Below are 24828 nucleotides of genomic sequence, written 5' to 3' on the forward strand. Positions count from 1 at the left end.
TTAACCTATGGACATTCCGTTTCCCCCGTGTATCCCTATTGGCTTTCGCTTACCATTATTTTAGTTTGTCCCGAAATTAATCTGTTACAATACTTCAATACACACACACACATGCACCATCACTTCTATACTGTACTGTATATCTTATCCGTGTCACCAACTGCTGCACAGTTCATATCCATTCTAGATTTGAAGCTTTCGTGACTGCAATAATTCATACTCTTAGGTTTTTCGGTAAAGTCACGTAGGTAAAAAAGAAATAATAAAATAATAGGAAAAATAATAAATAATACTTTCTATTATTTTTTTCCTTATTTATTTTTTTACCTACGTGACTTTACCGAAAAACCTAAGAGTACGAGTTCATATCCAGTTTTACGAGTAACAAAACCGACGCATCCAATTATAACCACGGGCAACGATTACGAAACCAATAACTGAACTACAGTCCCACCTCCATGTAAGAAAATATGAACGCTCACAAGAACCTCCCCCCCCCCTCCTGAGCGGTCGTAATGGTTGCGCCCGCCGCGTCATCACCCCGGCAGCAGCACAGACCCCGCCGCGGACTGTTCCATTACCCCGGTAGAAGATGCGGTAGGGGGGGGTGTGGGTGGGTGGTGCTGTTCTGTTAAACTCGTGGCTGGGTGAGCATGGACCCCGTGCGCGACACGCTGGGCCGGGTGTTCGGATTCGAGGCCTTCAGGTCCGCGCTGCAGGAGGACGCGGCCCGCGCCGTGGCGAGCGGTTCGTAAAGGGGGTCGCCAAAGGGGGTCGTTAGAGGGGGGTCCCTGCTTGGCTTCCTGCGAGGTTACGGGGAGGGGGGCCGTGGCTGTCGTGGCTGTCGAGTGGAGTGAGCCGAGAGTATCTGTGCGTTGAATGGTCCTATAGGGGGGGGTCTCCGTTAAAGTGACGGGGGTCATGGGGGTCCTGGAAGGGGGGTCCAGGTGGAGGGGGTGAGGTCTTATGGGTTCTGCGTGGATGTGATGAGAGTTTGAGGTTGTGTATGTATGTTGCACTTCTTTCGCACCGTACGTGCCAACATGACAACAAACTAAAAAAACACAAAGGCATTTTCTAAAGAAATTAGTTTACAAGCTCGATTTAAAAAAAAAGTGCATCGCCCAAAGTGGCTTCCTCTTAACATCGGAAGGAAGAGCGTTCCAGACGGCCGCAGAAGCGCGCACGTGAGTGAGTGAGTGAGGAGGACACGTGGAAGGAGATGGAGCGTTGTGGGGTCACGTTGAAGATGGGTCTTGGTGTGCTCCGTGTGCTCCGGATGAATGGGAATAGGAATGGGGGGGGGGTGTCTGTGTGTAACGCTGTGTGCTGCTCTGTCTCGGCGTGGTTGTGGTCCTCTCGGTACTTGGGGGGCCGTCCATAAATGACGTCACGCACCTGGGGGGGGGGGGTTGAGAAATGTGACGTCACACCAAAATACACAACTTTAAATAAATATAGACAACACGTACAGGTAATGGGTGTAAGATACCGATATAAGTGGATGGTATAGATCGATATACAGCTTAGGATTAAAGTAATATTTGAGTAGTGAAGTGCAAAGGTTACTATCAAAATTCTACTTATCAGGAGTAGAATTGGGTTTAAGAGACACTTTATTGATTAACCTGACTTGTACACCATTCACGTGGTTAGGGGCCGTCCATAAATGACGTCACGCACCGGGGGGGGGGGGGTCAGACATTTGTGACGATGTGTGACGAGAGGTTTGAGAAATGTGACGTCACATAAATATTCGCAACTTTAAATTAGACAACACGTTCTACTTAATTAAATAGACTTTTTAATAAATGTTTTCTCCTACAACAGAGTGCAGCGCCACATTAAATACGCACTACAATGACAATAGTTTAAAGAGATTTGAAGTATCTTTTTTGGGGGGAGGGCAGAGCTTTGTGTCGTCGTGTGACAAAGGGGGGGGGGGTAAAAATCGCGTGACGTCATTTATGGACGGCCCCAAAGGCCATAACCCAGTGAAGCCAGATCAGAAAGTTTATCTCCATATATGTAATCCAGCGGTGGATCGACCAAAGGACTGTGACATTAGACACAGGATATTTTGTTTTGGATTCGAGAAACATTATTTGCACTTGTAGAGTTTTTAGAGGTATGCGTGTTAGAATTATAAAAGACGTGTTTATAAATGGCTAGACATTTAAGCCCTTAAAAAGTGTAATGATGCAGTATTATCCTGAATTGGGATGATTTCACATGATTGTCCCTTTGTATGATGTATACACCCCATATCAATTATGACCTGCATAATTAGTACGCAAGCTTTGCAAACAGAGTCGTGGAAGATACTTGTGTATTTGGGCTACAGCTTGCTTCCCTGCATCTAATTATAAAGGCCTTCCTAACGTTAGTTTAAAAGTTGAACATTGACTGTATCGTACCCGTCTAAATGTTCGTATGTAAACCCCTGCCAGCATTAAATAAAGTTATACACGCTCGTTCCGCGTTGTTTTAAATTCAGCACTGCGCTTCATTCCACACGGTCTTTCAACCTGGACTACTGTAGTTGTGTGTTTGTGTAGAATCCACATGAACAGCCAATTGTAACTCCACTGCTGGTTGAAAACCTCCCCCATGCGGCGGCCTTCTCCCACACCTCACATTTGCACGGTTGGCTGCGTACGATGCGAAAGAAGTTCAACACACATACACGGGGTTTGTTTGGCTGCGCATAACCGCAGTGGGTGGTGCGGGCTGGCGAAAGAGGTATTAGAGCCGGCAGGAGTTAAGTGTTGCTCATGTGTTGCTGTGTCTAGGGACCAAAGATGTGTTCGTCTCCATGCCGACCGGGGCCGGGAAGTCGCTGTGTTACCAGCTGCCAGCGGTCATGGCGCCCGGGGTCTCCCTCGTCATCTGTCCACTTATTGCCCTCATCCAGGTTAAGTTTGTTTTGTTGTGTTTTGTTTGTCGACCTTCTCCTGCACCTCCCAATTAGCACGGCAGGCTTCGTACGGTGCGAAAAAGTTTAACATGCCTAAAAGTCCATTTCCTAAAGTACAATTTTTTTAGCCCACCCGCTGAAGAGATGGAGTGATGAAATCAGCTCGTGGGCAAAAGTGTTAGGTGGATTTATATGTCATAGGATCACGAGGGATTGCTGGCAGCGTGGGGAGGCCTTCATTCAGGAAGTCTGATTGTGATAATGAATTGGCAGTATAATAATAATGATGAGTGCTCATCGTATTCTCATTCTAGTATGTATGCATTAGTCCTTAAAAAACTCTAACCCTTACCTTAGGAGAGCACTTGTAGCATTGCAGTTAGAAACAAATGTTTCCACTGAACACAGGACCAGCTGGAGCACCTGCACCAGCTCAACATCCCAGCGCGGACGCTCAACTCGAAGATGGGAGCGCATGAGCGACAGGCGGTGGTGGAGGATCTCCACGCCGACCCGCCGAGCCTCAAGATGCTCTACATCACGCCCGAGATGGCCGCCACGCAAAGCTTCGGCGCCGTCCTGGGTCGGCTGGCGTCGCGCCAGCTGCTGTCCTGCCTGGTGGTGGACGAGGCGCACTGCGTCTCTCAGTGGGGCCACGACTTCCGGCCCGACTACCTGAAGCTGGGCCGGTTGAGGTCCTTGCTGCGTGGCGTGCCCTGCGTTGCGCTGACCGCTACGGCCACAAAACAGGTGCGTGCCTTCCTGCCAGACCGTTTGAAAAAAATGTTCAACTCAGCGCGAGCCCGATACAAAGCGCCGGTCACCGACCAAAGGGGGTAACAGAAATTCCGCTAACAGCAGACCGAGCTCGGCGCGACAAGACCCAGCTCAGTGCTCTACCCAGGTGGGGACCACCAGCAGGTCACATGATCGTTTTTAAATAGCACTAAGGGTTGCCAATGTATAATTTTTTCACGACACTGTGTGTGATGTCATATTTCGGGCTATGACAACGTGATATCAGTTTTTCATAGCTTTTTTATTGTGTTTCAGGGATTACCTCCCCAGGCTTTTCACCTTGTCCCTCTCTCTTTGCTTTCAAGTATCCTCAAAATCTTCATCTCCAACCCTGTGCATTTGAACACTGTGGCCTTAAACAGGAAAAATATAATAATAGGTTGACGTTTCGGGCACTGTCTCTTCATCGCTCAGAGACAGGTAGAATGGATGTACGAGTTGGAGACAGGACTTTATACCAGAGTGTCAAGAAGTTAGGTCGGCTAAGTCTGGACTGTTTGGTCAGTGTGATTAAATAAAGAAAATGAATGGGAGAAAATTAAAGCAGCTGGAAACAAAAATCCACAATGGGGTGAAAAACAAGTTGGAAGATGGCGGATGTATTAGGGAGCATGCAGTCTGCTGCTCGCGTAGCATAACTTGAACATATTTTCTTATTTTGTTAACTTCTCGCAGGTGCAAGAGGACATTGTGTCTATCCTGAGCCTGGACAAGCCGGCGATTTTCAAAAGCTCCTGCTTTCGTCCAAACCTCTTTTACAACGTGAGCTACAAGGAGGTCATTCAGGACCCTTACAAGGACCTGACGCACTTCTGCCTCAAAGCCCTGGGGAAGAAGAATGCAGCTGGGGTACGTTCGTCTCGGAAGATTGATACGTGAATACAAATAATGATTTTACACAGCGTCATGCAAACCGTATTTCAAAGTGCCGTAGAATTTCCTAGGTAAAGGTGTAATAATAAATTAAATAAAGTAGGAGCAGTCGTGCAGCGATGTGTACTGCACTATGAACCTGGTAACTTGAGTTTGATATCCAGCCACAGCGAATATATGTGCCAAGTGATCTTTAAACCAGTCCTGGGCCACCCCCCTACTCTTTCATGAACCCGCACAGAATGAGCGACACCCTTAACCCAGCATGTGGTTGACATTTGGATGTAAAATTTTGCTTATTCACTTTGTAACATTGTATCCTGCTGTGAACTGTTTCTGTGTACTGTAAAAGTTCAAAGTTCATTTATTAGGTATAGCCCTGTGAGCCATTCGGCTCTTGAATCGGGTGCAACCGCAACAAACAAAAAAACTTGAACAAAAAAACATCTTAAAGTGACTATGTGCAAACAGAAAATCCAAAAAAAGACAGCAAAATATTGCAGAAAAATCACCGTACACCAACCCTGTGCAAATATCCCAGTGGGATGCAAGTCAAACAACAACAACCACAAGACAACTTAGATTAAGGCCATCAGTCTTAACTCTGTACTACAACAAACAAACATGGCCAAACCAAAAAACTTTTCGAAAATGGCTAAAAGCATTGCTACTGTGACCATTGGACCATTGCTTGCGTTACCTGTCTTGTGACTGCTTCTACATTGGGGTTCTATTCCTGGCGATGAACCGGCTCTGGGCATTCCCCGAGGTTGACTCGAACTTTAAAACGTTAATTATCTTTCAGCGAGTAAATGTCAGAATTTTTAAGACAAAGTGGGCAGGCCTTGATACAAGCCACACCCCCACCCCCTGGTATCATTTGTTGTCCGTAATAGGTGCCCACTAACAGCACTTGCCCCAGCAGTTTGACAAAGGCTCAATGGGGAATCTTTGTCTTTGTGCCGTGTGCTCAGGGCTTTGATGGCAGTGGGATTGTCTACTCTCGCACCAGAGAATCCTGCGATATGTTGGCCTATGAGCTCACCAAGAGAGGGGTAAAGACCAAGGCTTACCATGCAGGTGTGTGCCCTCTTTTATTGAGTGCTTGCATATTCTAAGCGGTCACTTTCATTATATTTCAAAGGAAGCTTCTGGTGGGGATGTCTTATTGCTGCACCTGTGTGCATGTGAAGCTCTGTGTAGAGCTGTATTAGTAGCCTACTTGCGCGAAATCCGACGACATTCGTTCGATTCCTGACCATGCCTAACATCAGTGCTGAGTGATAACAAAACAAGGCCTGGGCTTTGCCCTAAAATGACTCGTACTTAATTTCGTACCCGGTGTTATCTGTGAACATCAGTGCTTCATAGCCAGAGTGTGACCCCTTTGGAATGCCTAGGATTCATTCTGAAGGGCTGAATCTCAGTAAGTCAGACTGACTCTCTTGGGATTCTTTGAGTTGTTAATGCCTGATACAGTCAGGATTGACCGAGCATTCTTAGGGAGGTATGGTATTTTCCCCCCAGACAAATTGAAGCCTTCTTTTTGGATCACCTTCTGAGACTGTTATTTATTTCATAATGCTCATTCATCATTGATTTATGACTTATGATTTCGCTTCCCGTTGGTGAGAATATAAACATTTATGAGAATATACGTAAATAACACAATTCCTTTAGCCCATTGGCCTGTTGGACTTACTCGGCCAATATTTTCAAGCGGCATTTGTTTTTGAGCGAGCACGAACCCTGAGCCTTTTTTCGACCTTCTGGGTCTGGCCGGCGGGGTCGCGCTTTGTTGGTCAAGTGGCGCAGGATCGTCGGCCGTTGTTGGAAAGACGCGTGGTCGCCGCTGTGCTTCTTCAGGCTTGAAGGCGGACGACAGAAGCAGGGTGCAGGTCGAGTGGATGGAGGGAGAGACGCCCGTCATTGTGGCCACCATCAGCTTCGGCATGGGTGTGGACAAGGCCAATGTCAGGTTGGAGCTCTGCACTGCACCGGGCATTGCTCAATGGCAGTTGGGAGGTAACACACACGTGTGTGTTATGATGCATAAATTCATCATTTTGAAATCACGTCTTTCGTTCATCCCCACACGCATTGACCGTGCGTGTATTGCCAAGGTTTAGCAGTGGGGGGGGGGGGGGGGCAATGATGACTGTGTGTAATCCCAATTGAATAATATAACAAAAATTGTGCTCAAAATCTTATCTGAAGCAACGATGGCATTCGTAACCTGGTCTTTAAGTGTGGTCATCAAATTAACATGATTAGGAGGCATCTGATGGTTGTGTTGTTGGACCTGTCACCCTGTGCGCGATGCTTGTATATAAAGATTCGTGGCCCACTGGAACATTGCCAAGTCGATGGCCGGGTACTACCAGGAATCGGGGCGAGCGGGGAGGGACGGGAAGCCCGCGTTCTGTCGCCTCTACTACTGCCGTAAGGAGCGGGGCCAAGTCAGCTTCCTCATCTCCAAAGACATCGCTGCAAGCAAGGTCTTGCACCACGAGTCTGTCCACAGCCAAGCCTTTACCCTATGGGCATATGCAGCACTCACTATAATAACATGCTGTTGTGTTTTTGTTTTACTTTTCTCATGACTGCCATGCCAGAATTTGGGGTGGATATCGGGCTATTTTTTTTGGCCCACTAGGCATAATTGTGGTTGATATTAGCCAGCTGGTGTCAGGGTCAATTCCAACCGGGTGTCGAATAATTTAGGCCATTGGCCGTAAGATTCAATGGCGATTCTACTAGGCTGGCCAGGCACCCAGTTGTTGCCACACGATTCTGTTGGAAATTGTTTTTGATTCGGTGGCGAGATGTTAACTCCCTTGCCTGGTATGCAGGAGGTCGGGGGTTCGATCCCGACCCTGACGCCTTTATATTTGGAGTTTGCGTGTTCTCCCTGTGGATTTTTTCTCGGTTTTTCCTTCCACATTTAGAAACTTGCGTTGAGATTATTTAGATTATGGTGATATAAATGTCCAAATGATGGGCCACTTTGTTAAGCTGTCATTTGTGTCCAGGTCTCTTAAAAAAACAAGTTAATAGCTCAGTGGGCTTTTTCCTGGTAGGATGGGGATCGTTTAGTTTTATTTGTATGTTCTAGATTTGAAGTTTTCGTGACTGCAAGGATCCATACTCTTTGGTTATTTCGGTAAAGTCACGTAGGTGAAAAATAAAATTTAAAATAAATAGAAGTAAATTAAATCACTACGTTTCGGGCGCAACACAAGCGTCTGTCATCAGGTGTGGACAACCAGAGCAAGAAATAATTGCTGAAGTAGGCAAAAGAGCTGCTTGTAACAAGGGATTATATAGATGAGGGAGGGGGGAGGAGTCCAGGATAGAGAGTGTGGGGCGGGGTGTGGGTCAGAGGGGAGTGGGAAGCAGCATGCTCGAAAATGCACGGCAAATTTCCAAGTGATGGGAGTGAGAGAGTGTGGGGGCGGGGGTCTGTGTTTGTGTGATTTATACTCTTAGGTTTTTTCGGTAAAGTCACGTAGGTAAGAAATAAAAAATAAAATATTAAAAATAATATAAATAAAATAATAAATCACGACGCTAACGGTAAATTTACTGCATCAAGTAAATTGAGCTGTGCCGGTCCCACCTGATGACGGAGACTTGTGTTGCCTCCGAAACGTCGTGATTTATTATTTTATTTCTATTATTTCTATTATTTATATATTTTTTACCTTTCTTGTACTTTGCACTTCTGTCGTGTTTTTGTGATGTTTGTTGTTGTAACGTTCTTACCCCGTGCCCCTACTGGACATCTGTGAAGAAGAGCTTTACAGCTCATCGGATTCCTCCCGTATGATTACAGATTCTGATATTCTGACATTTTGATGCAGTCACGTGGTGGTGCCGCTGAGACGCTGCAATGTCACGTGCATGAGCCTTCTCTGACATGTTTCTCTTGTTGGTTTCTCTCCTCCCTATTTCTTCTTCCAGAAAAAAAAGGTAAGCCTTTTAATCTATTTTTTTTATCACGTGTGCTCGTATTATGATGTCCCATTTATGCGTCTGAAATATTTGGTTTGCGTTGTTTGTAACGTGAGGAATTCTGAGTTTGCAATGGATGCTAAGGGTAAAGAATAATAATGAGTTGGACAGTGGCATTCAGCTCAGCAAAATCTATGCTATTATGATTATATGCTTTTGTCAGATTAGTGCAAAGTATTTTTCTCTGTGTTCCAGGATGATACAGGAAAGGTTTCAGAAAAAGACAAGGCAGCCATGGCTGGATTTGAAGCGTTGGTCAACTTTTGTGAGAAACTTGGGTAAGCCTTTTCAAACGTGTGGTCATACGCGTCAACGCGTGAAGCCAACATTTGCAATCGTTGTTGCACTTCAAGCTTGATAATAATGAATATACAGTTCTTCATGATCATGATTTTATTTTACACAGATATAGTGCCCTCCCGTACTCTAGGGCTTCTCAGAGCACTCAACATCACAGCTCATCCCAAATGTTTATTTGAAAGGAGGGCATCCCCAGTGGCAGCTGCCCCCTTAAGATTGGATGGAGGTAACAGTTCTGTGATAACCCCTTCCACAGCCCGTTCCCTGACGCTTGAAAGATATTGTTTCTCGGTCCATGCTGGAAACCTCTAAAAGAAACAAATAAGCAAACACAATTCACGGGAGCACAAGCTGCTCGTCTGCACTTCATTTCCGGGCTGCCGTACGATAACCGACGATTCCTCGCCACCGTTGCCTTCCGCCGTCCCTGATGCTGACCGCAGGTGCAGGCACAAGGCGATAGCTCGCTACTTTGGAGACAACATACCCGACTGCCGCAGCGTGTGCGACAGCTGCAAGGACCCGGCGTTGTTGGTCCAGGATCTGGACGCGCTGCAGAAAGCGGGGTCGAGCAAATCGTTTGGTCGAACCGCCATCCAGCAGCCGCAGAAAGCGAGCGGCCCGTTCGGCTTCGACCGGGACCTGTACGCCGGGGGCCGGCGAGGATACGGCTTTGAGCGGTAACTGCGGCGGGTGGCTTCGATCTGTGTTGGGGGGGGGGGATCGTGAGGAGCCACCGACTAAAGTCTTAACGGACTGTTGTGGAATCGCTGTCGTCGCGTTGGATTTTGGGGGGTTGAAACATTGCCGACCGTGAGAAACCTCCGCTCGCTCCTGAAACTCGTTACTTTCGTTGTTAAATTAAATTTTCGACAAGTTGACAAGTTCCATATTCCTGTAACGCGTGAAACACGTACTACCGATACTTGCTGTTTGTATCACGACCTATGTAACCACGATTGTAAGCAAGATCTCTACTGAACAATATGTGTGCCATCGTTGCAAGGACGAGCCATGAAATAGAGTCGAGGAAGCTCTGTTGGGATCTTCCTGCTGAAATAAATAAAATCTACGTGAAACAAATGCCTCACTAACACAAAACGCGCTAAATCAACAAGACAAAAGCTATTATTGCAGCTTCCGGTACCGGATATCGCTTTGAATCCGTCTGCAGTTGATTCATAAAAGAAAGCCATTTCCCCCCACCCCCCTGCCCTATTGGTTTGTAGATATGATGAAGATGATGAAGGCGGCAGCAGCAGTGGCAACCAGGAGGAGGCGTTGAGGCTTAAGAAGGAGTGGAACGACTTGTATCGGCACCAGATCAGCCTACGCAAGGTCGGTCTTTCAGCTTCACGGGGTTAGTCGGCTGTTACAGGCGAGTAGTGCTTGTGCAGGTATGAGAGGCGAGTCATCCGGTGCAGCTGAGTCAGATGGTTCGGGTCGTCATGTTTAGTCAGCCGGTGTGGGTGTTTCAGCTGGTGTAGGTGTGTCGGGTGGTATAAGTGTCGCATCTTCCTGCTGAAGCGGTAGTGTAGCGGTTAGCGCGCTGCGCTATGAACCTGGTGACCCGGGTTCGATTCCCGCTCACGACCAACACCAGTGACGATTATCTGAACCGGTCCTGGGCCTCCCCTAGGTCGACTCAGCCTGAAATTAGTACCTGGTGCGGTGTGTAAACATCGCCACTGGGGAGACAAAGGCGGTCGGGCGTGGTGCTGGTCACCCATCCCCTCGTGTACCGTTCCGGCCTTCATAGGTGCTCGCTAACAGCACTTGCCCCTACAATCTGTTAAGCCTATACGGGGGATCTTTATCTTTATAAGTGTCGCAGCAGCGCCGTCGGTGCAGGTGTGTTAACTCATCAGCTGGTGCTGCTGAGCCAATTAGCTGATGAAAATGAGTCGGCTGGTACAGCTCAACTACCCGGTACAAGTGGGCCAAGCTGGAGAGAGTTGTTCACAGCCACTGCGTGTGAACCTGCCTGCCGGTCATGGCCAGGCGAGGTAGCTGTTGGCCAGTACAATTCAGGCTGTGCAGTCTCACTTAACAGCATCAGCAAGACGCAAGACTTGAGTGCGTCGTGGCCTGTGAATCGCATGCGTCGTGTACAGTCACTCTCCTCTCACGTATATTCACTTTCACGCCTTGGACTGTTGTGTTTGTTGACACGAGCCGGTGCGCCTTCAAAGGGAAAAAAACTTATACGTATTAACAGCGACGTTTAGGGGCAACAGCATGTGCTGTGAAGAAGTGGCATTGCTTAGAAATGTTGCCTAATATACATCTTTAAAGACAGAATTATTGTCGAAAGTGTTGTTTTTTTGCTATGTGCTAGTACACCACTGCCAAAACAGTATCGCCAAATAATTTGTTCAATGTTGTACAGTTGTGTAGATAAGTGTTCTCTTCGTAATGCTTAAGGATGACACCCATTTCCCTTTTGTGCGTCTCTTGCAGAATGAAGATGCAGATAATTTTTTGGCCCCAGGCAAGTGTGCTGCATGCAAAGTGTTGCTCGCAGAAATTTGTATCCCCTTCCCCCCCCCCCCCCACTTGTGTGAAGTGGCCGACTGTGAAGTTCGGAGTGTTGGGTGCCTTGCTGGGAGGTAATAATACCGTGTCAGAACGACACGGTATTATTTCTTGAGATATCCTGGGTTTAAATCTGGGTGTCTGTCACCTGTAATGAAACCAGGCTTCTAATTTAAAATGTGCTTGTCCCCTCACAATAACATTTTGAGATGCCCATCGCATTTAGAAGTTTTCATCATCGTCATTGAAAACGTATTTCTTTAGCACTGCTTCTTGCATTTAGTTTGTTGTCCTTCCCCCGCACCTCCGCTTAGCGCAGTTGGCTACGATCAGTGTGAAAGAAGTTCAACTGGCACATATCATGATCGTATCAGCCATTGTGTATCCGCTGCTGGATTAAGGTCTGCATGCACCCTCGCCATCCCTAATGGTCCTGCTATGCTACCACCCAACTCATTCTTGCCCACACGGATTTTATCAATCCAATCTCCGCAGTGGTCATCCTCTTGCGTTTTGAAAAACACGGTTGTGGATACGGTAAATGTATTCTCCCACGATGCTGAAACGTATTGTGCAAGATTGCGCCCATCCATTATTTGTTTTCCAAGTTTTTATTTCATTTCATTGTAATTTGGAGAAAAAAATGCGGTAGCAATTTGAGTTAACGAATCCACCTGGGATTTTTTCAGTACACAAGAACAAAAGCCAGGCGAGGTTCGTCCACTAGGGGTGTTCGCGTGCCGCCCCACAAAGCAGCTGGAGATGAGAGAATCTTTCTAATAACAATACTTTTCTATAAATTATTTAGTTGTGTTAAGAAAAAAATGTAGATATAATGACTCTTTCAATGTGAATTGCCTAAAGAAGATAACATTTTAAGTTGTTCATATAAGAAACCACTGCAACGCAGTCTTGATTTGTGCCTCGGGGAGGTCTCTCGGGGTGGCTGTGAAGGCGTCCGAGTGAGAGATTTCCCTTCATTCATTGCGATCAGCTTCAAGCATTGTAGCCACGCTGTTTGAGACGCATTCAGGGTGGTGAAAAAGGCGCCCGTGACTGTAATGACGACATCACAACGCGAGGTTGCACTGTGCAAATTTAGTAGGTCACGGCTTATATGCGCTACGCTTTTGGCAGTGTCAAAGGGGTTGTGTAGTGTGGACTTTGTGGGTCATGGAAACAGCATTGTAGTGCTTTGTTGTTTTGTTTCGTATGGTTTATAAATGCCTACCGTTGGTAGATAAGACAGTTACGTAAATTTAATGGGAAGGCCAATAACATGATGAGGTTTTTCTTAATGAGAACACTACGTGTCCACTAGCCCCACCTAGTGGACATGTCACGAGCCGCCACTGAAAATGGCCCGTTGCAGAACGTTGGGGGACAAAAAAACAATCGCACACGAATATCCACCAGGCCCCATAGACCCGACGCCTCCTGGTTGATGAGGTGGGTGGGGAGGGGGCAGATAACCCGGGGAGCCACTTGGGATCTAACAATGATGGGCACGTTTGTGAATGTCTTTCAGACCCCGACTGCCCTCTCCTAGACGCTTCCAGCAGGAAGGTATCCAAGCTTACCGTCAAGGTATATTACGCCCAAATTATTCCCTTCATAAAGTATTTGAGTCGTGACGCCTGCGCGCTGCTACCAAGTAATGTGTTTTTTACGCGACAGTCATTGCCGGTGTGCGGTGTCCCTGTTGTGTGCAGGTGCGTGAACACTGCATGCAGAAGTTGCTGGAGGCCCTGGAGGGTAACGAGACCTGCCGCACCCAATCAGCTGGGTCCGTATCCTTGAACCTTCCGGGGGGTTAATATTGGCGTGCGTGCGTGTGTGTGGTGGTGTGAGGGGGAGCGGTAGTGTAGTGGTCAGTGCGCTGCGCTACGAACCCGGCGACCTGCGTTCGGTTCCCGTTCACGGCCAACACCGTGAGGATTATCTGAACCGGTCCTGAGCTTCCCCTTGGTCAATTCAGCCTCAAACGAGTGCCTGGTGCGGTGTGTAAAGTCATCGCCACTGGGGAGACAAATGCGGTCGGGCGTGATGCTGGCCACTCACCCCCTCATGTACTGTGTCGGCCTTCACAGGTACTCGCTAATAGCACTTGCCCCAACATTCTGTGACGGCGATACGGAGGATCTTTGTCTTTTATGTGGTGTGAGGCGGAGTGGTAGTGGAGTGGTTAGCCGCAATGCGCTACAAACATGGCGACCCACGTTCAATTCCCGCTCGTGGCCAGCATCAGTGACGAATATCTCGAGCCAGTCCTGGGCCCTCTCCTACATCGACTCAGCCTTAAATGAGTACCTGGTGTAGGGTGTAATTGTCAGCACTGGGGATACAAAGGTGGCTAGGCGTGGTGCTGGCCACACCACCACCTCGTGTGCCTCATCAGAATTTGCCCCCACATTCTGTGTATGCTACACATAAGATATTTGTCTTTGGTAGTGTGTGAGTGTGTAAGGGTGTAATGGTGTGTGTGTGCCGCTGTGATTTGTGTTGTGGGTGTGTTTCCTCGATCATTAAGCAAACAAAGTAAATCATTTGAAGGAGATGCGTTTTCAAAGTAATGCTGGGTATCTGATTAGGATACTATTAATGGGTTGCACTCGACAACATTTTCTATTTCTTTTCAGAGCATGTTGACATCGCTCTCTTGACCTCATTATCTTATTGAAATCGCCATCTGCTGCTGTTGCTGTGTGTTTGTGTTTGATAGCGGCACTTGCGACGGAGTGGATGTCGATGCCAGAAGCTATGCCATCGATTTGGAATATGAGATTTTCAAGGCCAGCAAAATGGCTAACCTGTACAAGGCAATGTGTCTCAAGAAGGTAAAATGGCCAACTGTCGGTCAGTGGGTTGGACATTTTAATTGTGTGTTTGTGGGGGAAGTATTTAAGTGACCAGCATTTCAATCAAAACGTCTTAAGTGTCCAGACAATGGTTGGTGTTTTAATTGTTACCAGCTTCAAGATGTGTGTAGCTAGATTAGAAGTTTTCGTGACTGCAAGGATCCATACTCTTTGGTTCTTTTGGTAAAGTAACCTAAATATTTTTTTTTACCTACGTGACTTTACCAAAAGAATCAAAGAGTATGTGTGTTGCTCTCAGGTGTTGATTTTTTTTTTGCCAAATTTGAAAATTACCTACGAATAATTACCCCCATAACTCAATTGTGATTAATCCTAGCAATCGTTGCCACCCACCCCTGCTGGCAGACAAACACCACAGGGTCCCTCGTGCAAATGAGAACTCATCCTGGTTTCGTTGAATTCTCACCACCCGGTTATTTTGCTGCTATAAATGTCCAAATGATGGGGCCACTTTGTCGAGCTATCATTTGTGGCCAGGTCGCTTCTGAAAAATAAGTGAATGCCTCAGTGGGCTTTGCCTGGTAGGATGGGGATGGTTCAGTGTTGTATTTGTATGTGTTTGGGTGATTTGTTTACATTCATTGCACTTTTCACTCCTATCGTGTATTAGTACTGTTGTAATGTTCTTACCCACCCCGACTTGACATCTGTGAAAAAGAGCTTCATAGCTCATTGGATTCCTCCTCCAGTATAAATTTATATTATGATGATTTTGATGAACGAAATCAACTTGATGTTGCCAACATTTGGAGCGTTGCCATGTTTAAAGTGTCGGTGCGAGCTGATTGTCTCGCCCATCAACTGAATATTAATGTACGAGTTTGCGAGTCAGCTAAGGGTGTCTGAATGTCAACGCTAGCTAAGCGATGCACCCTTCGCTCGGTGATGTGTGAGAAGTTGGGTTTGTGGTCTGCGATGTAACTTTCTGGACAAATCTCACTGTCGTGATAACGTTTTTTGTTGTTTGTGCCTTTTTGGTTTTTGTGTCACTTCTTGCGTCGTTTATTCACTTATACTTTCTGAGGGTTTGCATTTGCTTGGCAGTTGCTATCAAGAGGATATGGCCTCTCGTATCTTAACACTGGTCAACACACTTTTTCTGGCATAAGGTATTCCAACGGTTTTAAGGTAATTTTGGGGTGCTGATTCCAAATGTGGCATCAGTTTTTGTTTATCACATCAGGTTTTTGAGATATCAAATATTGCATTTTCAATAAAAACTGCAGAAGAAAAAATTAAATAAATGTGGATATCTACATAAAATGATAATATAAACACACTATCCAAAAAAATACAGCACCATATTTTAACACTAAAGCAGTCACTGACTCGCAACAACTTGCAATCATAAGTGACAGAGTTAATTTCGGGTAAAATCAATGAAAATGGGGTATGCCGATAGCATAAAATGAGATGTGATAGAGCAAATCTGAGATCAGATTCGGAATCGGGCACCCTGAAATTAGTCTAAAACAGCTGCAAAAGTCCAGGCCAGAAAAAAATGTTTTTTGTTGTTGTTGACCAGTGTAATTCATGTACAGCGTTGTAGGATGCAATTGTCATGAATGACGATGTATAAAATGAAAATAAAATATTAAATGTCAGTGCCAGCTAAGCGATGCACCGCGTCGTTGCCGAATCGTGTTGGTGAAGGTGGCGGAGATCGGCCAGCACACGAAGGAGGCCCGGCCCCACGAGCTGTGGGCTCGGGGCCTGCTGAACGGCGCCCTGCTGGAGGAACAACGCCGCTCGTCGCTCGACGCCTCCTCGCAGTCCTCCTCCTTCTACTCCGTGAGTCGATCCCCCGCACCCCCCGCTCCCCGCCGCCCCCACTCCCCCCACCCGCCCGGACTGTCATTCTGCTACGACCACTGTCAGGCCACGTGGATCCCACCGCTCGCAGGCTACGTACCGCTGCGCTGTCTGGGCAAAGAGTGCCTTAGGCAGCGGATCAGGGTAATCTAATACACTGTTAGTAATAACGTAAAAAAAACATTATTGGCGTCGAGGAGAAATATAAGTCCCAAAATTGATGAGCAGACACAATACGCCTCCTTCACATATCTGTCTCTCCACGAAAAAAATGTAACTACATTTTTTTACTCAACCATCAGCGCCACAGCCTTCTGAGAGTGCATAATCTCAGCAGCATCGATTCATAACAAGAAAACTCTGGACCGGTTTTGACAAATTCTCTCATCATGGTGGGCAACACAGCAACATCTGCCTATAGGCTGCTTATCCTTAGCAGCGGATTAACCGTATATGTGTGTACACTAGCCTTTTGCCCGTCCAAGGACGGGTGTATTGCAGTAAACCTGAAACTTGCAACCGAAAAGCAGACGGCGACGTGATATTCATTGCATCAATTCGTGTGCAATTTGTAAGGCCGCGGTGACACAGACTTATTACATTTAAAGGTTATAATCCCTTGTTCATCACGACGTCCTTTTTACTTCTATGTCTCAACATCGTTACGGAGATCGCGTGACGTGAGGGTTCTGCCTCTGTAGTGAGGGTTGTAAGTTGACGCCGAGGAGGGGGGAGGAGGCGCCTCGCCCCCCCCCCCCCATGTGGAGTGACGTCACCCACTAATTAATATTAATGGAGGGGGGGTGTCCATTTGGAGGACGTCACCTTATAATGATTATTAATGAGGGGGGCTGTTCGATGTGGAGTGATGTCACCTGCTCATGATTATTAATGGCGGGGGGGGGGGGGGGGGGTGCTACATGTGGAGTGACGTCACCCACTAATTAATATTAATGGGGGGTGTCCATTTGGAGGATGTCACCTGTTCATGATTATTAATGAGGGGGGCTGTTCGATGTGGAGTGATGTCACCTGCTCATGATTATTAATGGCGGGGGGGGGGGGGTGCTACATGTGGAGTGACGTCACCCACTAATTAATATTAATGGGGGGTGTCCATTTGGAGGATGTCACCTGTTCATGATTATTAATGAGGGGGGCTGTTCGATGTGGAGTGATGTCACCTGCTCATGATTATTAATGGCGGGGGGGGGGGGGGGGGGGGGCTACATGTGGAGTGACGTCACCCACTAATTAATATTAATGGGGGGTGTCCATTTGGAGGACGTCACCTGTTCTTGATTATTAATGAGGGGGGCTGTTCGATGTGGAGTGATGTCACTCGCTCATGATTATTAATGAGGGGGGGGTCCATGTGAAGTACGTAACCTGTCCATGATTATTAATGAGGGGGGCTGGCCTACGTGGAGTGGCGTCACGTGCGGGACACACAGACATTCTTGCCTCATTATAGAAGTAAATTAAGTCTTCTTTTTTACTGACGTTTGTTCACCCAAAAACTCATTGTGAACCCTTTCTCTGCAGTCCAGAAAAAGTCCAGTCGCACAAGCCTCGCTCAGCCGACGTTGAACAGCCAGTCTTTCCAGAAGGCCTCCTACTTGCTCAAGCTCGCGGGTTCCCAGGGTCCCGAGAGCCCCGCTGGATCTAATCCGGCGAGTTCCCAGGGTCCCGAGAGCCCCGCTGGATCTAATCCGGCGAGTTCCCTAGACGTGGCGACCGAGTGGGATTCGGACCCCGAGTCCGCGCCTTCCACCAACGGCGCTCGTTCCGGTCGCGGTGGCGGCAATGACGGCGCGCACGCCGCGGACAGACACCTCGCGAAGGTGAATTCGCGTAACCTTAAACGGGAAGCTGCCGACAGCAGCGACCAGGTGAAGCAACAGCCCTCCGGCTCTGACAAGCTGTCTGTGAAGCGGCAAGCCCTCGCCAATACCGCCAGGAAGAACTCGCAGGACATCAAGAAAATGTTTGAGAGAAAAGCCCCCGGTGGTGGTGGTGGCGGTGGTGGCGGTGCCGAGTCATCCGCAGAGGCCTGCGGTGCGGCTCAGGGCCAGGAGGTGCAAGTTTGCGGCGCTGCCGACGGGACCGATGTTACGGCAAACGATGCCAGAAGCGGTGTGGAAACGCCGCTGGGCAGAGACGCGGAATCTCTCACGGGTGTCACTCGAGGAAAGGGAGCACAGGGGGGGAATGGATTATCATCCTCTGCAACTACTGCCAAGGTTGAGGGCGGTGGCGTAACAGCTCTTCTGGCGAGAAGAACCGAGGTTGGTTTTGTTCTGATTGAACAAAGAAACTAAATACTAAATGCATATATATTTGTAGCAAGGGTTGCTGTGCACTTTTCAAAGCATTCTGTGTGTGTGTGAGAGATGTTGCGGGGATGTCAACGTTAACGAGATGTGTGGATTTGTTGAAGCTGTGCGGTGGTGGCCTCAAGTAAAGAAACGGCGCTCCCGGGGCGACACACCACACAACGTCTCAAGCGCCTTCGCTTCAAGGTTTGCTTAAGTGACAGCCTTGGGTGTGAGATGTGTGCACCGTGCGTATATATAACAGGAACCAAACATAACCATATGAGATGCCAAAGGATTACCGACTCCCGATGCGGTTATCGCCCTTGGAGACACACTGCATAATGAAGAGAAATATTTAAATCCACGTTTCGTTATATCACATAATGCAAGTTACATTGTCTCTCGACAACACCATTTTATCATACGCCGAGGCCTGTGCCTGCCGCGGGGGAATTGTGACAAAGTGGCCACTTTCACGGACGTTGCAGGACGAGGAAGTCCAGAGCCCCACGTGCAAGAAAGTCGCCAAAGTGTCTGCAGCTGAGGCGCACGTCGGGACTCGGGGTGACGCAGAACCCAGCGGTCACTCGGATCGCGGCGGTCACTCGGAACCTCGCCACAACGTCATCGCCATCGGCCACAAAACGAGAGGGGCGAAGGGCGGCGGCGGTGGCGGCGTCGAGCTGAAGGTGGCCGCCGACCTGGTGGTGAAGTTGCTAACGCCCTTCTTCCGGGAAGGGAAATTTGCGTCAAAGGTGAGTCGTGCGGAACCCCCGTGTGGGATTCGTGTTTTACTTCGGCAGCTCGCTCTGCCCTTGCCCCACTCCCCCCCCCCCCCTTTACCTAAGGCCGCCAGCGTTGTTCGTGTCAGCCGCAGTGTCGCAATGAGACCAAGTTCTCGTTACGGACGTTGGCTCGTAGAAGGGATATGCGCACGCAGTTCTGCCTTTGGCTGATCTTTTCAAACGCATAGGGTGTTAAATAAATAGCATAGCTCCGAGCTGGTGACTTACGGTCTGCCGTACGTAGCAACAGTTGTGCGGGTTCTCATTGTCTGAAAATAATATTTTAAAAAAATGTGCGATTTGTGAATTCAGCAATGTGGGTCACGTGGATTTGTCTGTCCATACTTCACCACGCTGATCTGCGCGAGTGTCAGCCGTAGCTGCGAATCGAACCCGGTGTTGCCACATATATGAAACAGAGCTTCATAGCTCATTGGCTTCCTCCAGGTATAAATGAAGATTCTTATTATCAGGATTGCAAAGGAAACTTGGAACCAAAACAAATTGCAAAATGGTAAAAATAGATTATATGCAACCGATTTTGTATGTTAATAAAGATTTGGTGGAAAATGCGGTAAAAATCGCACAGAGCCCAATACCAGTAGAGAGCAAATAGGGGCTGTCGTGGTCAAGTGAATGCATTGGCAGCAAAACTATTTAAAGAGCCAATACAGCTAAAAGGTTTTGTACTGATGGACAAGTAAATAATGTCACTTGATGAGCAAATTACATTTTGAAAAAAGCAAGCAAATGGAAAAAAACTATGAAACGTTAAACGGACCGGTTTTTTTAAATGTTCGTATAAGAAGCGGTGTTGGGTGTTTGCGGTTGCCTGCATAAGGCGGCAGAGTAATTACTAGCGCAGACTTTTAGTGTCCCCGTGTCATAAAATCGGAGGATGGAAGGGGAGTGCGTTGATTTCGGAGGAGGAGGAGGAGGAGGGGGGCGGGATGGATTTGGTTTCCAGACGCCGCTGTTCCACAGGGTTGCTGTCACCTTGACACTCTTTTAGTTTTCATTCCTCATTTGGGAAACAAACAAAAAAAACACCTTTGTTCTTTCTGATAGAGCTTCACTTGTACACTCACGCGAACCCAGCTTCACATCTTCGGCTCGTTTCGCTCCCTCCGCCTGTTTTGTGTTCTCGTGTTTTGTTGCGTTTTTCTCTCGGATGAATGAGCAGTGCCACCACGATGGTGGTGGTTAGCACGTTCACTGCGCCATGAACCCGAGTCACCCGAGTTGTGAGTGATATCTGAACCGATCGTGGGTGTGCCCCTCTTCACAAACCCGAACTGACTGGCGCGGGGAAGTATGGTAAAGTCACGTAGGTAAAAAATTAAAATAATAATAGAAATACAATAATAATAATTGCAATTAAATCAATTTAATCACGACGTTTCGGAGGCAACACAAGTCTCTGTCTTCAGGTGGGACCGTCACAGCATCAAGTGACTTTAGCTGTGACGGTCCCACCTGAAGACGGAGACTTGTGTTGCCTCCGAAACGTCGTGATTTAATTGATTTCTTTTCATTTATTATTATTTTATTTCTATTATTATTTTTTTACCTACGTGACTTTACCAAAAAAACCTAAGAGTATGAATCCTTGCAGTCACGAAAGCTTCAAATCTAGAAGTATGGTCAAACACTGAGAATTACGAATAGTTATAAAAATGCACCTGATCTCATTGGATCTGGGGCCGGTTAGTACTTCGATGCGTGACGGCCAGGGGGTTGTCGGATTTTTGTCGGCGTGAGGCTGCGAGGTGTGGCCAGAAGATGGTAGTGCTCAGTGTCTTCCCCCCTTGTCTGCGTGGTGAGTTTTCTCAAAGCGCCCCAAATTCCTCCCACGAGAAGCCAAACTCCCTGGAATGTCATTGGTCAAACATCCCAATGCGTAGGACCCTGGTGAAAGAGGAAGTCTTGACTCTCGGTGAGGCCTCTGTGGGTAAACTGCCTGAATTAAATTTAATTTACATCAACACAGTTTCGTCAGCTGAAAGCGAAGCTGTCTGATTCGGCGCCTACACCATGGTGTGAGCCTGGCTGTTCAGGTCTTAGCGGACTAGCATGATCTGACCTGTACCGACCAACCTGACCCACAGTGACATCCTCGCTCTTAGCGCTTAAAATTGTGGAACGGCGGCCCATAGGTTGGTTTTCAGTGGCGCTCTTGAGAATGCCTTTGCTGCAGTGATCGTGTCGCCCTGTGCTTGTTCAACTAACACTGCTTTGTGGCGATGGCGATGACGGCCACAGGACCTGTTCAAGGGCTTTGCGCGGCACCTGTCGAACCAGCTGACGCAAGACAGCTCTGTGACGCCTCTAAACGGTGAGCTGGCTGCTAGTGGGGTTCATATCGACTGTCTGCTCGTAGCTATATTTGTTCCTGACTCAGTAGCTCTCCCGCTATATTTTTTTCACCTGATGACGATTGCTTGTGTTGCGATCGAAACGTCGTGATATTTTTATGATTTTTTATTATTATTTTTCTTCAATCTATGTGTCTTTACCGAAAGACCCAAAGAATATGAATTTGCTATAGTAGGTTTTATATAGGCTGTCTGTTAGTGGGTTTAGTATATACTGTCTGCTCATGGGTTTAGTATAGACTGTATCTGTTGGTGGGGTTCACATCCTTCCTTCTGCCCTCGGCTGGGGATGCCCTCTCTACCCAATTTAATTGTCATCAGCTCGCGATTTTATTTACATCGTCGCAACGTATATTTTACTATCAGTATTTTTTGTTCGTTTCGTTGACAGTGAAAGAAAAAGCCAAGCATAAAATAGGGATCTTCTTTAAAAAGCAAAAGAAGTGCGACAAGGAAGACGACTGGAAACTGCTGTGATGTGACCATCCTTTCCTCGCAGTCTTCATCTCCTGTCTGCTCGGGGAGAGCGGCACCTCCAGATTGTGTTCATTACGCCGAAGCTGCTGTCGGACGATGACCCGACAAATGATTTTGTTTGTAAATACTGTACAGAACTTAAATTCGTTTTCTTTGCATTCGACTCTATTTCGTGCCTCCTGAAGCGGCCGCCTGCTGTGTTGCGCCGTGCTGCGGTGCTTCTTACGCGGCGCTGCGGCCTGCGTTACCTTCCATTGACTCGGTACGATTCTGCCCGGTTCCGTTCGTCGTTGGTTCACCACTACCGTAGCTTTTCACGGTCGTGCGGTTTCTCTCCCCGGTGTGTTTTCAGATTGCGTCTCGCGTGCTGTCCGGCCTGATGTGTCCGAGTGTCGCGTTGGATGTTTTGCTCCATGAGCTGGGAACTACTACCAGGATAGGATACAGAAACTGAACACCTGAAGAAGTTCCCAGCACGTGGAGGGAAATTTGAGACGTCACGGCAAACGGCGCAGTGGTTCGAACCCGAAAAAACCCTGCAGAGCGATATTGTCGATTTAGTTTCACGAGGGGTTGCGGCGATGCCGGGGGACATCCGATTTCCATGGGAGTTTCTTTTTTAAGGTTTTCACCGGTGTGGCATCTTCCTGGCTGCCTGCGCTGGTCTTCATATCTAATCGCTGGCCTTGATATCTTAAAGCTCCGCAGCATTCCTGAACCTCGTGTGCCTCGTTCCCGCGTTAATCGCCGGGGGGTTTATGTTCATTTAGACACGAGGTCGTACGTGGCTGATGGAATATTTGTGTTTTATCAAGACGGTCAGCATGTTGAGTTTTTTCAGTGTTACTTTAAACCTCTTCCCCGAAATGGGGAAAAAAAGTGCAATTTCATTTATGCTTAGAATTTTAAGAATGCAAGAATATCAGAGCACCTGAGCAGTGTCTATAATAAAGCCAAAGTTGTCAAATAATGTTTGTCTCTGTCCCGGACCATCCCTCCTCTGTCTGCCCAGCAGTATGAATGGGCAACTCAAAGTTAGTCCATCGGCAGGCCGTGTATGGTGCGGTAAGTGTGAATACTCAAACCTCTTACGTTTATTTATAATTTTAAGTCCACTCTTGTCTTTCATATTTGTGGTGGCCTCATCCACACAAAAATATAGGTCACAGAGGACTGATACATCAGCTGTTCCTTAAGCGGTCTCAGAAATGGCTTGGTTACGAAGGTAAGACTTTAACCTTCAAGAAGTCTGAATTCACTAGTTGAAATAGTATATGATGTTTTATCTTCTATAATTGAGTCCCATGGGGGGGGAGCATTATGCAATCTCTTATGAACTCTGTTGCCTGAGACTTCCTGTTGATGGCTACCAGGCCATCAAGAAATATACCGTCTTGGTTTGACAAAGAACTTGTGGTTGATCTTAAATTGTTTGCAAAATTAATGATGAACAAAAACATTGCTACGTCCTTCCAGAAAAAAAACCGTATCTTCGTAACGAGGATAACCATGTGCATGTCATATATTTTGTAAATATTTAATATATTTTGTCAAAGACATTTGGAGCTTACTGAATACATTTGGAAGTCATATCATCGGCTGCGTGTGATGCACCAATTGAGAATCGGTGACAGAGAAATCGGGGGGCTACTCGAGCACATCAATATAAATTGCAACAGACAATGCCAGCAGTGGCTGCTGGACAATACGTTTTTTTTTAAATGATAAATTAAGCAGATTATACACGTAAGATGCAATGAGATGTTTTTTTTTGTTCCCAATTGTTGGCGGAGGAAACATTGGCATGGGGTTTTTGCTCAAATAAAACACAAAGGATTACTTGGCCAATGCGTGGATTGGGTCATGCAGTACAGTACGTGCAAAGCTGAATGTAATGCCAAAGTGCGAAAACATTTAAACAAGCGGGGAGACAATAACCTTGGTCCATCTCCTTCCATGTTTAGACGACTTGACAACACTGAAAGCCACGATAAATACAACACACCAGCTCAGCTCGGCGGGGACAGATGGACACGCTGAAAGAGTCTTAACTCCATTGGAACCTCATTTGCCAGTAGCAAAATATGATAATTGGGTTTTTACCCTTTTATCTGGCAACAAAACTGACACCTTTTTTTACAAGGAGTCATGTTTCCATTGACCACAATACCTGCAGTCGGAATGCAAACAAAAAAACATAACTCTGATAATGTATGCACTGTCCTTGAAATTGATTGGTCCACACCCGAGACAGCTTTCCTTAGAGCCTAGTCTCACATGGTGTTGGACCAGATGACGCCAAAAGGCGCACAACTCAAGGACAATGATTAATATTCTTATGTTTTTTCGGTAAAGTCACGTAGGTAAAAAATTAAAATTAATAAAAGTAACATTTTAATTTTTTACCTACGTGACTTTACCGAAAAAACCTAAGAATATGAATCCTTGCAGTCACGAAAGCTTCAAATCTAGAATCAAGGACAATGAACCATCAAGAGTATGAGAGCTCGGGGTAAGCATTTACACCGCTGGAACCTCATTTGCCAGTAACAAAATATGATAATTATTTTTTTCCCTTTCGACTCGACTTAGCCCATTGGTAACGCTTCTCTCGTGAACAGAACGCGACAATGACCGCTGTGCACGTCGCTGGAGTGGCGACAACCCCTCGTTGAATGCCGAGTGCATCGGGCGGGATGATTTTGCTGCCGTGGATTTCCACACGATGAGACGGCCACTTGGCCG

At 47.1% G+C, this 24828-nt stretch overlaps 1 protein-coding gene across 1 annotated transcript; it reads left to right on the forward strand.

Annotated features, from left to right (window-relative positions):
- The first annotated feature begins 636 nt into the window (after positions 1-636).
- Positions 637-24401, forward strand: RECQL5 (RecQ like helicase 5). The gene is given in 23 exon segments (XM_061558754.1): positions 637-747; positions 2793-2914; positions 3326-3667; positions 4391-4564; positions 5563-5668; positions 6455-6566; positions 6924-7086; positions 8552-8560; positions 8798-8880; positions 9346-9582; positions 10132-10240; positions 11363-11393; positions 12966-13024; positions 13150-13223; positions 14160-14274; positions 15970-16107; positions 17679-17814; positions 17857-18404; positions 18406-18416; positions 18569-18650; positions 18935-19201; positions 21494-21566; positions 21998-24401. Coding segments are annotated over 23 exon segments (3171 nt in total). The 5' UTR covers positions 637-653; the 3' UTR covers positions 22084-24401.
- Positions 24402-24828: the final 427 nt, after the last annotated feature.

Source organism: Lethenteron reissneri, chromosome 3 (genome assembly GCF_015708825.2).
Source record: "Lethenteron reissneri isolate LAM-NWPU_2019-01 chromosome 3, ASM1570882v1, whole genome shotgun sequence".
NCBI classification, from domain to species: Eukaryota; Metazoa; Chordata; class Hyperoartia; order Petromyzontiformes; family Petromyzontidae; genus Lethenteron; species Lethenteron reissneri.